The 12,611-nt window shown below is 51.7% G+C and overlaps 1 protein-coding gene across 1 annotated transcript in view; it reads left to right on the top strand.

The window, feature by feature from the left end:
- The window catches only part of RYR1 (ryanodine receptor 1), a 107,691-nt gene that overhangs the window by 70,301 nt on the left and 24,779 nt on the right, over positions 1–12,611 (top strand). Inside the window, exons 79-89 of the mRNA XM_021700963.2 lie at positions 492–591; positions 887–966; positions 1,059–1,135; positions 1,674–1,747; positions 2,377–2,394; positions 3,490–3,570; positions 5,467–5,555; positions 5,649–5,777; positions 5,871–5,975; positions 8,051–8,132; positions 9,320–9,507. Of these exons, the coding sequence (XP_021556638.2) occupies positions 492–591; positions 887–966; positions 1,059–1,135; positions 1,674–1,747; positions 2,377–2,394; positions 3,490–3,570; positions 5,467–5,555; positions 5,649–5,777; positions 5,871–5,975; positions 8,051–8,132; positions 9,320–9,507 (1,023 nt within the window). The remainder of the gene's footprint in view (positions 1–491; positions 592–886; positions 967–1,058; positions 1,136–1,673; positions 1,748–2,376; positions 2,395–3,489; positions 3,571–5,466; positions 5,556–5,648; positions 5,778–5,870; positions 5,976–8,050; positions 8,133–9,319; positions 9,508–12,611) is intronic.

Here is a 12,611-nt window from a genome sequence, read left to right as displayed (position 1 = left end):
TGGCATCTGGTAAGCCTCTCTTAGAATCATGTTTTTGTTTTTTTAAAGACTTATTTATTTTTGAGAGAGAGAGAGAGAGAGAGCACGAGTGGGGGGGAGGGGCAGAGGGAGAGGGAGAAGCAGATTCCTCGCTGAGCAAGGAGCCTGACGTGGGGCTTGATCCCAGGACCCCAGGATTATGACCTGAGTCAAAGGCAGACGCTTAACCGACTGAGCCACCCAGGCGCCCCGACCTCCTAGATTTTATCTTTCGACGCTTGGAGGTCCATGGGCCCGGGTTAAGATTGCTCCATGTCTGGCCCCACCCTGAGCACAAGAGACAAATGGTGGACTTCGGTGCCAGGGGATAGAGGGAGCTCACAATTAAAGGGATGAGCTGGGGGATGCGGCTGGAGCAGGGAGGGTAGGGGTGAGGGATGAGCCTGTGAGGGGAAAAGGCTGGGCTGCTGAGCGCGGACTCACTGGGCCCCACGGGCCTGGCTCTGCTGCAGGAGAAAGAGATGGAAAAGCAGAGGCTGCTGTACCAGCAGGCGCGGCTGCACAACCGGGGAGCAGCGGAGATGGTGCTCCAGATGATCAGTGCCTGCAAAGGTGCCTTCCCGCAGGCACTCCTCCTGAGCACACGCATCCCGTCCCCACTCCCCCCGTCCCCACTCCCCCCGGCCCACCATTTCCTGGGGACCCTGTGGCACACTCTCCCACCCTGCGCGCCTGTGCCTCGCACGTCAGCCCTTGCACGTCCCACTCGCCTTGCAATTTCTCGCTCTTCCTTCCTTCTGGCACGCGACGCCACCCTCTTCTCCCACCTACCCTGGGGTGGCCGTTTTCTGGTGGGTGAAGAACACGGCTCCCAAACTGAGCGCGCCATCTTTGGCCTTCTCTCCAGGAGAGACGGGCGCCATGGTGTCCTCCACCCTGAAGCTGGGCATCTCCATCCTAAATGGAGGCAATGCTGATGTGCAGCAGGTAACAGGAGAAAGGACTTGGAGGAGGGCTAAGAGGGGTGGGGGGCTCCCGTGTGACTCCCACTTTCCTGGCCCCTCCCGCCCCCTCTGTAGAAAATGCTGGATTATCTGAAGGACAAGAAGGAAGTGGGCTTCTTCCAGAGTATCCAGGCGCTGATGCAAACGTGCAGGTAGGGTCTAGCGGGCATCTCGCAGTTAAGCCCACTTGCTGTGGCCAGGGCCCCGCCCCTGGTACTACCTCCAGGGGAAGAGACCCACTCAATGGAGCTCAAATACCGGGGAGGCGATTATAACAATAAGAGGCTTTACGAATGGACAGCTGGAACCAGAAGGTTGTAGCGAATTCAAGGGGCACTCAGGCAGCAGGGAATTGGGGCTCTCTCTGATGACCCCCATTCGTGTGACTACTACTGTCCACCTTTGTTCTCTTCTGTCAGCTGACTTTCCCTCCCCCTCTGAAGCTTTTGCTAACTGAGGGTTTCTGTTTCCTCCTGATTCCAGCTTGTGCACCTGTCATCCCCAGCCCCGCCTCGCTTGAGAGAGGCTGCCACGTGGCTTCTCCCAATTCTGTTTCCGCTTCTTGATTTCAGCTTTTGCAGGGTTTACTGTGGTTCTCTGCCCAAAATGGGGGAGCGGGGCTGCTGGGCTTTAGAAGAGCAGGGCAGAGGCCTTAGCCCATCTTCCCCATCTTTCCTTTCTTTCTCCCAGCGTCCTGGATCTCAATGCCTTCGAGAGACAGAACAAGGCAGAGGGGCTGGGCATGGTGAACGAGGATGGAACCGGTGAGGCCCTCTCTTGGGCTTCCCTCTCCTGGGACATCCTCTTCCTTCGGGATCGCCCCCTCGCCCACATTGCCCAGAGCTCCCTTCTGCCAAGACACCCCCCACCCTACGACCATCCGCAAGTTCCCCTGCCCCTGTGCGGTGGTCCCCAATCCTGCCCCCACATTCCTCCAGGGTCTCCCTCCTCAGGGTCCCCACCCCTGGCTGCCTTTCCATCCTGTGTTCTCCCCCCGCCCCAATCACCACACGGACCCGACCCTCTACATGCCCAAGTCTCCCACCCTGGTTGCTGTTCTCATTAATGTCCCTAATCCGGGTTAATTGAGTCTCCTCTTTGCCGTGTTGTGACGTGTCTAACTTTTCTGCCCCGATCCTTGCCTCCTGCCTCTCCACCCCTCCCCTGTCCATTTCTCCTTATCTTCCCTCTTCTTTCTCTCCCTCCGCTTTTACCCCCATTTCCTACTCTGTCTCCTTATCGCTCTGATCCTCTGTGGTCGTTCCTCTCTCCGTGTTGATGTCTTCGTCCCTGACTGTGTCACTGTTTTTCCGTGTCTATCTCTGTCTCCTTTCTGTCTCTCTTTTTCCCTCTTTTCTCCTGCTTCCTCCTCCCATCCTGTTGGCTGCCCCAGTCATCAACCGCCAGAACGGTAATTCCCCCAGCCTGTTCCCCTTGCTGTGCTACCGCACCCCTCCCTTCTAACCCCCAACCGCCCCCTCCACCTGGGGGCTGAGGATCTGGGACATCCAGGGAGGGAGGAACCCTTCAGTGACGCGCCATGCCCGCAGAAAGTCTTGAGCCAGAGACCAAGACTTGGGTCCCAGATTAGCCACTAACAACAACCGGAGACTGTGAACGCGTCTCTGACCTTCTGTAAGCCTGTTTCCCCCCGTGTAAACCAGAAGCTAGAGAAGATGGCAAAGATCCCTTTCCAGCTCGTTCTCAGACTTCCAGACCCAGATTCGCAGTCCCGGGGTGGGGTAATCCCCACTCCCACCTACCCTGCTCTGCGCGCCCGCGACCCTAGATTGGTCAAGTGTGCGGTTCCCACCCGCCAACCGGATTGGTTGCCCCCGGCATCCACTCTGATTGGTGTGCGTGCCTCCTGCGCCTGCTCTGGTTGGCCCATTCCTGCCTCGCCTCCCCCCTCTCTCTCCTCCCTCCCCGAGCCCGCGGTGATTGGCTTCTTTCAGATGCCCATCCGGATTGGCCCGTGTTTACACGCCTCCCCCCCTGCATCTCCTGGATTGGCTGCTTTCAAGGCATCTGAGCCGATTGGCTGGCTTTCCATCCCACTCCCTGCCGATCCGATCCCCTCCTGCTCCGAGCCTTTGCGTGAAAGTGACTTCAATCCCCATAATCCATTAACCCTGCCCACCCGAGGCCCTGGATGGGGGCCAAGGGAGATATCAGCTGCCTGAACCTCTGTCGGGTTGGCAGGCATTCCTGGACGTCATGCAAGTGGTGACGTCAGAGGGACAGTGATGTTTAGAAAGACGCTTGAGGCCCCAGCTTCATGACTCAGGGCCCCTGGGGTTTTCATCTGCTGATGACTTTGAAGCCGGGTCTCCCTGGTGTCATGGATGCCCCTGGCCCTCACAGCCTCTTTGAAGTGGCGGTTGCCCCTCCCTGCGCACCCTTGCTTTGTGCATGCGTGTGCAGTGTGCAAGGTCCGTGTGCATGCGTGTGCTCTCTCCTGGCGCGTCTGACCCCTTCTGGGCCCTGTCCCCCTCTTCCCCCCCAGAAGAGAAGGTCATGGCAGATGATGAATTCACCCAAGACCTGTTCCGATTCCTACAATTGCTCTGTGAGGGGCACAACAATGGTGAGAAGGGGCGGGTGGAAGGGTGGGTGGGAAGGAGGCCAAGGTTTGGGATCAGTCTGCAAGGGTTGCCTGAGTTCATCTCCCGGCCCCTCACCCCTTATTGGCGGTGGCCTCACCACCCATCCTTGACCCGATTGTACTTCCTCCTTCCTTTTCAGCCATTATCAAGCCCTGTCCACCCACCTTCCTAAATCCCCCTCGAAGTTCTGCAATCTAGCCACTTCGCTTTACTTGTACCTCCTCTGGCCAGTCCAAATTCCCCAAAACCAGTTTGCCCCCAAATCAGTGAGAGCACGGGATGAACACCTAGCCACATGCCATTTTTTCCCACAGGCGTTTTGCAGCAGCTGGCCAAAGTTACCTAAATGTGGAAGGTTTCCATACTTTGGTTCGCCGGGGGGGGGATCACATGGCGTTTTCAAATGAATTTATTAGAATCACTTCTTAATTTTGCTTATCAACTAGTTTGCCAGGAGGAAGGCCTTACAGATTCTTTCCCAACTTAAACAAGAGTTTCCCCAACTTTCATTCTGGTGCAGGCAGTTGGAGCAGATCAAGGATGACACAGCAAGCTAAGGAAACACGTCACTAATGAGAACATATAACCCCGTGTGGCACAGGTAGCTCACAACATTAAAGGGACAGTCAGAATTCTGTACGACAAACATTCTACCCAAGGCCGTTTCCTATAATAAATATGCACGATCTCAAGGTTGTGGTTATAACACATAGCAGGTGATTGTGAAACCACAGACTGCCCAGAAACTAACCTTCATCACAAGAACGGGAGTCATCATAAATCTAACTTCCACAGAATCTGCACCCCATTTGGCTGGTGTTCATTATGGTGAACTCACTTATAAATTTCTTTAATCTTCACTCCTCTGTTCAACAGTGGATAAAGCGTGATCCATTGCTTTGCATTCTCAAAAGCTCTTATGTCCACAGTTGGTTCTTCTTCAAGGTTTACGAAATACTGTTGTGCCATGGGACTAGGATTTTCTCTCTTTAATTGTAACTAAGGTGTCATCAGTCTTTGGGGTTTTAAATGAATTTTATTCCCTGGATCTCTGATTTCTTGGAAACGCGAATGTTCTAATTCTAATTAACGGGTGGAATTCTTCTCTCCTACCAAATTTGCAATCCAGAGCTCGACATAAATTCGTGGGTTCATTAACCAGCCCAATCAAATAAATATTTGAAATAGCTTTCAAATCTCAGATGCTTTGCATGTCTTGAGTATTTGGTACCATTCAAAATAGACAAAAGGTTTGTCTCTTATAAACATCTGTGGCCATGTTCTCAGTTGACAGAGCTCTTTACAGGAGAGGGGAGCTGTGTATGTTCCCATTTAGGCATAGTAAATGCTCAATAAACTTGTAGTACCAAAGAATAAATGACCAATCTTTATCTCACATTACTCAATAAATATATATTGAACAAATGAACACAAGAAATGGCAGATGCTTATCTCTTCTGGCTTTGGGCAGGTGTTCAATAAATATTTGTTGGATAAATGAATGAATAAATAACCAGTCCTCCATCTCCCCCATCACATAGTAGGCATTCAATAAAAATTTTTGGAAATAAATGGAAGACTGAATTCTCCATTTTCCCCTGCTACACTGAGGTGCTCAAGAAACATTTTGGGGGGGGAAATGAATGAATAAATGACTGACCCTCCACCATATCTGGCATGTAGTAGGCCCTCGATAAATGGTTACTACATAAATGAATAAATGATCCTCACCTTCCTCTGACACACAGTAGGTACTCGATAAAGCCTAAATAAACTAACAATGACGATTGTATGCCTTTGGCATACAACAGGCACTCAATAAACACTGATTGCACACTGTAGACTCCCGATAAAAGTATGACTTTTCATCTCCCTAGATTTCCAAAACTACCTACGGACACAAACAGGGAACACAACCACTATTAACATCATCATCTGCACGGTGGACTACCTCCTGCGGCTGCAGGTGAGGATGGGAGGCCGTCCAGGTGTGACCTGGCTCGGGGATTGCAGGGACCTGGTTGGCCCAGCAACCCTTCACACCCCGTCGGTCCCCCAGGAGTCCATCAGCGACTTCTACTGGTACTACTCCGGCAAGGATGTCATTGAGGAGCAGGGCAAGAGGAACTTTTCCAAGGCCATGTCGGTGGCTAAACAGGTGTTCAACAGCCTCACCGAGTACATCCAGGTAGGACTCGCCCACGGGCGTGGGGAGAGGCACCCCCCCACACCCTACCCGGCTCCGTGCCGGCGCTCACTGCAGCCCTCTGCCCCCCCCCAGGGTCCTTGCACCGGGAACCAGCAGAGCCTGGCGCACAGCCGCCTCTGGGACGCCGTGGTGGGATTCCTGCACGTGTTTGCCCACATGATGATGAAGCTCGCTCAGGTTCAGGCCCCTCTGTCCTTCATCCGGCTGTTTCCGGGCATCCCCCAAGTGGCCCATTTCCAAGTCAGTTTCGCACCCAAGTCCTCCTGGCATGTGGCCAAATCCATCGTCCTTCTGGATTGGCTCTCTGTATGACCCCGCCTCCTCCTCTGCCAGCACCAATCGGCTGGTTTCCCACCCCCACTTCCATTGGTCTAATGTGTAGGCCCCGCCCCCCAGTCCAGAGTTCCTCTATGATTGGTTGGTGTTCTTTTCTCTCCGAAGAGGTCCTCTCAGATTGTGACACCCCTAGGGATAGCAAGGGGGCAGCTTTCCAGGTCAGGGGCTGGGGCTGAAGGAGTGCTCTGTTTCTTTATTCGGCCTGCGGCAGATGACGCCCATCTCGGGCATCCATGATGTAAGGTCCCTGTCGAGTCCTTCTCCCATTTCTAGAATCCTGTGCTCCCCTTTCCCTACCACCCCCCGCCCCTTTGCAGCCTGGTCAGTGTCTCGTGAACACCTTGTCCCTTTGCTCTGCTTCTGTCTGGTAAACATATTCAAAGCTGCACCATCCGCATCCTGAACGTCATAAAAGCCACAGCTTTCCAGCAGATGGCACTATTCTATTTGCTGTATTCTAATTTCCCAGCAGGAAGCGTCTGGAGGAAGGGAAGACTTGATCTCTAGTTACCCAAAGGTGCCACAGGGGCTGGCAGAAATCCTGTCGGGTCATCTGACTTTTTGAAAGGAGTTGAACCTGGAATGCAATTCCTCAGTGTCGGTGCAGCCGAAGTTGTGTTTTGGTGTGATCTTAAAAGTCTAGAGAATATTGATGTTTTAGTGTAGAGTTCCAAATCCTGCAGTGTTAATTCATTAGCCAAGGACTAAGGCTAGGTTGCATGGGCTGGAAATCCAATGCAAAGTGGTAGCTTAAGGTGGGAAAAAGAATTTATCAGTTCACATCAGAGATCCAGGGCCTAGAGTGATGTCAGCAGAAATGTCTTTCTTCTCTCTGGCTTCATTCTCAAGCAGGCTCTCTCACACTGGCTGGAAAAGTGGTGCCCCAGGGTTCTATGCACCCCCACTAACTGCTCCAGAGAGCAGAGGACCCCTTTTTTATGGAAGCCCCGACTTGCAATTCTCTCTGATTGGACTATTGAGTCACATGCTCATCCCTGAACCAATCATCGTGGCCAGAGCTCTGATTGGCCAGATCTGTTCACACACCCACCCCTGAAACCAGGAAAGTGGGGTTAGCCCCGCTTGATCTGAGAGTGCAATTGTCACGCGAAGCAGGGTGCTGGCTCATACATCACCTGCAGACACACACCACAGGCACCCATCCAGATTAGGATCTTGAGATTCTGGTATTTTGGGATCTTAGAGTCAGAATGCCGAACTTTGGTACTGTGTTAGAATTAGAATCAGCAACTCAAGAAGGAGCACTGGGGTAGAAGAGCCTTACATACCATTTATCTGGTATCCTTTCCCCTCCTCCGTTGTATTATGTAAACCAGAGGAGATGACCACTCAGTGGGTCAAAAATGCTCGCATATTGGCAGTTTTATGTAGCTCAACCTCATACAAATAGGGACCATGAGACAGAACTCTGACCATATAGGAAGCTTCTGTAGGCCCTACATGAGGCACTGTGACAGGGGAGGCTGTGTGCCCCCACATTCTCCCCAAATTGTTTACCGAAAGGCACGTGGCTGAGTCCTCCAGCCTTTCTCCCGAACCCAGCGCCTTGCTTTCTCCATCGCACATTCATTCAACAAACATATGTCAAGCACCCACCATAAGCCCCAAGCTTCTGCCCTCCCAGTCCCCCTTGTCCGCCGGCTCTTGCCCCCACATATCACCTGTTAAGCCTGCTTCCCCCAGAGTGCCAACCCCACCCCCACAATCTTGTCTCTCTGCCCCTTCCCCTGCTTCCGAGGAACATGTGTGGACTCGGGTCCCCTCGGAGGTAAGAGGGGAGGAAGAAGGGGTCTTAGGCCCTGCAGGGTGGGTCAGGAGGGGCGGAGGCAGCTGGAGGTGGGGGGCGCGTCTCTACAGAGACCAGTCATCACATAACTGGGGTTTGGGGTCTCCAGGACTCTAGCCAGATCGAGCTGCTGAAGGAGCTGCTGGATCTACAGAAGGACATGGTGGTGATGTTGCTGTCGCTACTAGAAGGTAAACACCCAACAGGTGGGGGCCTGGGTACTGACAAGCAGGGAATGGCCCTCTGAGACCCAGGAGACCCTAACCTTCAACTTCATCTGACATCATGTCAGGGTCAAATGGGCTGGTGAAGGAGTCACAGTAACGAGCTCAGCAAACACATATCAAGCATTTATTATAGGCCAGGCCCTGCCTGTACATACCTTAGTTCATTGACTCCCCAGAGAAATCTTAATAAAGTGGGTGGCCCCGACGCTTTTTAAAGTTTACGTACCTCATATTTATGTATTTCTTTGTTAAATGTGTCAGTTAGCTTTTGCTGCCTAATGAATGTCCTCAAAACGTAGTGACTTGAAACAACCACAATTTATTGCTAATTAATAAGGCAATTTGGGGCGCCTGGATGGCTCAGTCAGTGAAGTGCCCGGCTCTTGATTTTGGCCCAGGTCATGATCTCAGGGTCGTGGGATCGAGCCTGACGTCGGGCCCCACACGCAGTGGGGAGTCTGCTGGAGATTCTCTCTCTCCCTCTGCCCCCGCAAATAAAGAAATAAATAACTTAAAAAGTAAAATCTAAATAAATACATATAATGGAAAGGTACAAGGAGAAGCTGGAGCCAGTTTGCTCTAGACAGGGGTGGGATCCCACTTTACCACAGTCTCCACTTCTCCCTGTTGTCTCAACTTTGGCCCTACCTTGCTCCTCTCTGGACCTGCTTGGCCTCAGGACTAGTGGAAGGCTTAGGTGTGTGAGCTCTGAGGTCCTGCAGCTCTGGCTTGAAATCATCCTCACCCCCTTGCAGGCTATGTAACCCTGAGCATGTGACTTTCTCTGAGTCCCAGCCTCTTCATCCGTACAAACGGGTGGTAACACCCCTCCCCTGGAAGGGGGAGAGCGCGCCAGTCCAGCACTGGGCATGGCATCTGGGACCTGCTGGTAGCTTCTGGCATTGGTATCTTTATTGGTGACCCCCTCACCCCAGCTGTCAGCGAGGTGCACCGGCCAGGTTCACATATGATGCTGATGCAGGTCAGGAAATGAGCCGTGCCCTCTGGGGGGAGGTGTGGGAGCTGGCCAGGGAAGCTTCCACCAGCATAGTGGATCCTGGTGGCTCCCGAGCTGGAGAAGCAGGCCACCCTGGTGGGGCTCCAGAAAGCAGGCTCCCCTGGGCCACACTGACTGGTCCCCCTGCCCACAGGAAATGTGGTGAACGGCATGATTGCCCGGCAGATGGTGGACATGCTCGTGGAATCCTCATCCAACGTGGAGATGATCCTCAAGTTCTTCGACATGTTCCTGAAACTCAAGGACATTGTGGGCTCAGAGGCCTTCCAGGACTATGTCACCGATCCCCGTGGCCTCATCTCCAAGAAGGACTTCCAGAAGGTGGGTGCTAGGAGGCAGGTGGGTGGGGTGCCAAGTGACAAAAGACCTCTCTGTGATCCTCAGCTTCTTTACCTGTAAAATGGGGATGACACGGTCTTTGGGGTTGTTTTGAAGGCGAAATGCAGGAACACAGATGAGAACCTTTATTTCTGTTATCATTATTCCTAGACATGGTATTGTCATCATTACCAATAACAGTTATTCAGCTGATAAACATTTGCTGGCTTTCTCCTCTGTGCTGGGCCCTCTGCTGCTACCACGGACACAGCAATGACCGAGACAGACACAGCCCTGCCTTCATGGGGCTTATAGTCTAATGGGGAGGCAGTCCCTAATGACCCTTATAGGTCAAAGAATAAGGCTTTTAGGAGGAAGGTACAGGAACCAGCTTTATCCAGGAGTCCCCTCATCTGCCTCTGTCAGTCCTCCCACCCCAGCTCTGTCCTCCCTCCCTACGGAACCCCAGGTATGTCACTCGGCTGCTCTGAGCCTCAGTTTCCTCCTCTGTGAAATGGGACTAGGATAGTTACATTCACTGTCTCACATGACCGCTATAAGGCAGACAGTGTGTGGGCCGTTCCTGGAACTCAGGGGCATTCAAGACATGCTACCTGCCATTAGTCCTGCCAGATCACCCTTTTGTTAACTGTTTCTTTCGAAAGAACTTCTGACCTGCAGAGAAGCTGCAAGAACAATACATAGAATTTCTGATCACCTTTTCACCCCGATTGCCCAAATGTTCACTTTTTACCACATTTGCTCTCTCACAATTCTCCTTTTCTTCTAAATACTTCAGTGTGTATCTCCTGAGAAAAAGTTCATTCTCTCACATAACCACAGAACAATTATGCAAATCAAAAAATTAGCATCAATATGACTCGGCTATCTACCGAGCTTAATTCAGTTTTCACTCAGTGAAGAAATTGTTTTTCCTGCTAAGGACCTGATCCGGGGGTCAGGGACCACATTTAGACATCCTGTCTCTGTAGCCTCCTTCAATCCCGAAGCCTTCCTCGGTCTGTCTTTGTCCTTCATGACCTTGACATTTTTGAAGAATAGAGAGCAGTTTTTTAGACAGTGTTTCTGTCCTTGTCTTTCATGACCTTGACATTTATGAAGAATAGAGACTGATTTTTTTTTTTTAGACTTTATTTATTTATTTATTTGACAGAGACAGAGATAGCGAGAGCAGGAACACAAGCAGTGGGAGTGGGAGAGGGAGAAGCAGGCCTCCCGCCGAGGAGGGAGCCCGACGTGGGGCTCGATCCCAGGACCCTGGGATCATGACCTGAGCCGAAGGCAGACGCCTAATGACCGAGCCACCCAGGCGCCCTAGAGACCGGTTTTTTAGAGAATGTTTCAGAATGTGGGTTTGCCCGAGTTTTTCCCGTGACTCGATTCAGGTTGTACATCTCAAGTAGGAGTATTGTAGGAGTGATGTGTCCTCAGTGCGTCTCATCAGGAGGCATGTGATGTTGGTTCTTCCTATCACTGTTGGCGTTAGCTTGGCTCGCTTGGTTCAGGTGGTATTACCAGGGTCTCCGCTGCAAAGGTACCATCATTCCCTTAAATATCTCCTGAGGATGTGCTTTGTGACGTTGTAAATATCCTGCTCACCCTCTCGGGTTAGTGTCCGTTGGTGATTCTGCCTGAAATGATGGTTTACTATGGTAGTTGACAGACAGTGGTTTTCTTTTTTCTTTTTTCTTATTTTTTAAAACTTTTTTTTTTTTTAAGAGAGAGGGAGGGGGCAGGGGCAGAGGGAAAGAGAGAATCCCAAGCAGACTCCACACCAACTGCCCAGCCCGACGTGGGGCTCAATCTCACGACCCTGAGATCATGACCTGAGCGGAAATCAAGAGTCCAACCCTTAACCGACTGAGCCACCCACGTTCCCCAACAAATGGTGGTTTCCTAACTTCACCGTACCCTTTACCTTTATTAGGTACCATGTTGCTATACCCGTCCATCCATTTATTTTTATATATTAGTGTAGACTCGTGCCTTCTTATGTTAATCTAGGAGTTGCAACCGCTACTGCCCACTTAATAAATGTTTAACATTTAAATGTTCAACGTCTGCTGAGTTAAAAATTAAGTGTCCCCTGCCTCCCAGGTGTCTGAGAGCCTCCCTGCGTCTCTCCCCCTTCTCAGCCACGCCTCTCAAGGGCTGCCTACCTCCGGCTCACTCCTTTCTCACCTCCCACCCCCTCCCTGATTCAGGGCTTCCTGGCTTTGGTCCCTGTCACTCTCCTGAAACTACCCTGACCAAGATGGTCCGTGACCTCTTCACCCCTGAATCTCTCCTCTGTTATCTTCGTGGCATTGGCCACTGTTGGCCATTCCCTCCCCTTCACGAAGCCTGCTTCCCAGGGTGTGTGTGCCACACACTTGTGGGATCCCCACCCTCCCTGCCAACCTCTCTCGGCCTCTTCTCTGCTGTTCTTGAGCCCTCCGCCTTCCAGAAGAGCGGAGAGTTACCATGTTCTCACTCTGTGCCAGGTCCTGTGTGTAAATGGATTAGGTCACGTAGTCCTTACAGCAACCCTAAGTGGTAAGGACTATTTTTTATTCTCATTGACAGAAATGGAAACTGAGGCACAGGGAGGTGAAGTGACATGTTCAGGGTCACACAGCTAGTAAGTGACAAAGCTGGGATTAGAACTCAGGCAGCCTGGCTCCAGAGTACATAGCCTCCAGACTCAACCATTGATCTAGTCCAATAAATAGTGAACATTCCCTGGGTTCCAGGCCCTGGCCAGAAGTCCCAGCCCTACTCTCTGAGCCTGGCAGGTTTAAGGAGAGAATCTCAGTCAGCCAGGGAACCAAAAATCACCATGTAGGAGCTAAAATACACCTCATTCATAACTTTTTTTTTTTATGTTATGTTAATCACCATACATTACATCATTAGTTTTTGATGTAGTGTTCCATGATTCATTGTTTGCATGTAACACCCAGTGCTCCATGCAGAACGTGCCCTCTTTAATACCCATCACCAGACTAACCCATCCTCCCAGCCCCCTCCCCTCTAGAACCCTCGGTTTGTTTCTCAGAGTCCATAGTCTCTCATGGTTCATCTCCCCCTCCGATTCCCCCCCCCCT

The sequence above is a fragment of the Neomonachus schauinslandi genome, chromosome 16 (genome assembly GCF_002201575.2).
Source record: "Neomonachus schauinslandi chromosome 16, ASM220157v2, whole genome shotgun sequence".
NCBI classification, from domain to species: domain Eukaryota; kingdom Metazoa; phylum Chordata; class Mammalia; order Carnivora; family Phocidae; genus Neomonachus; species Neomonachus schauinslandi.
The sequence above is the reverse complement of the archived record's forward strand: the minus strand, read 5'-3'. Positions and strand labels throughout refer to the sequence as shown.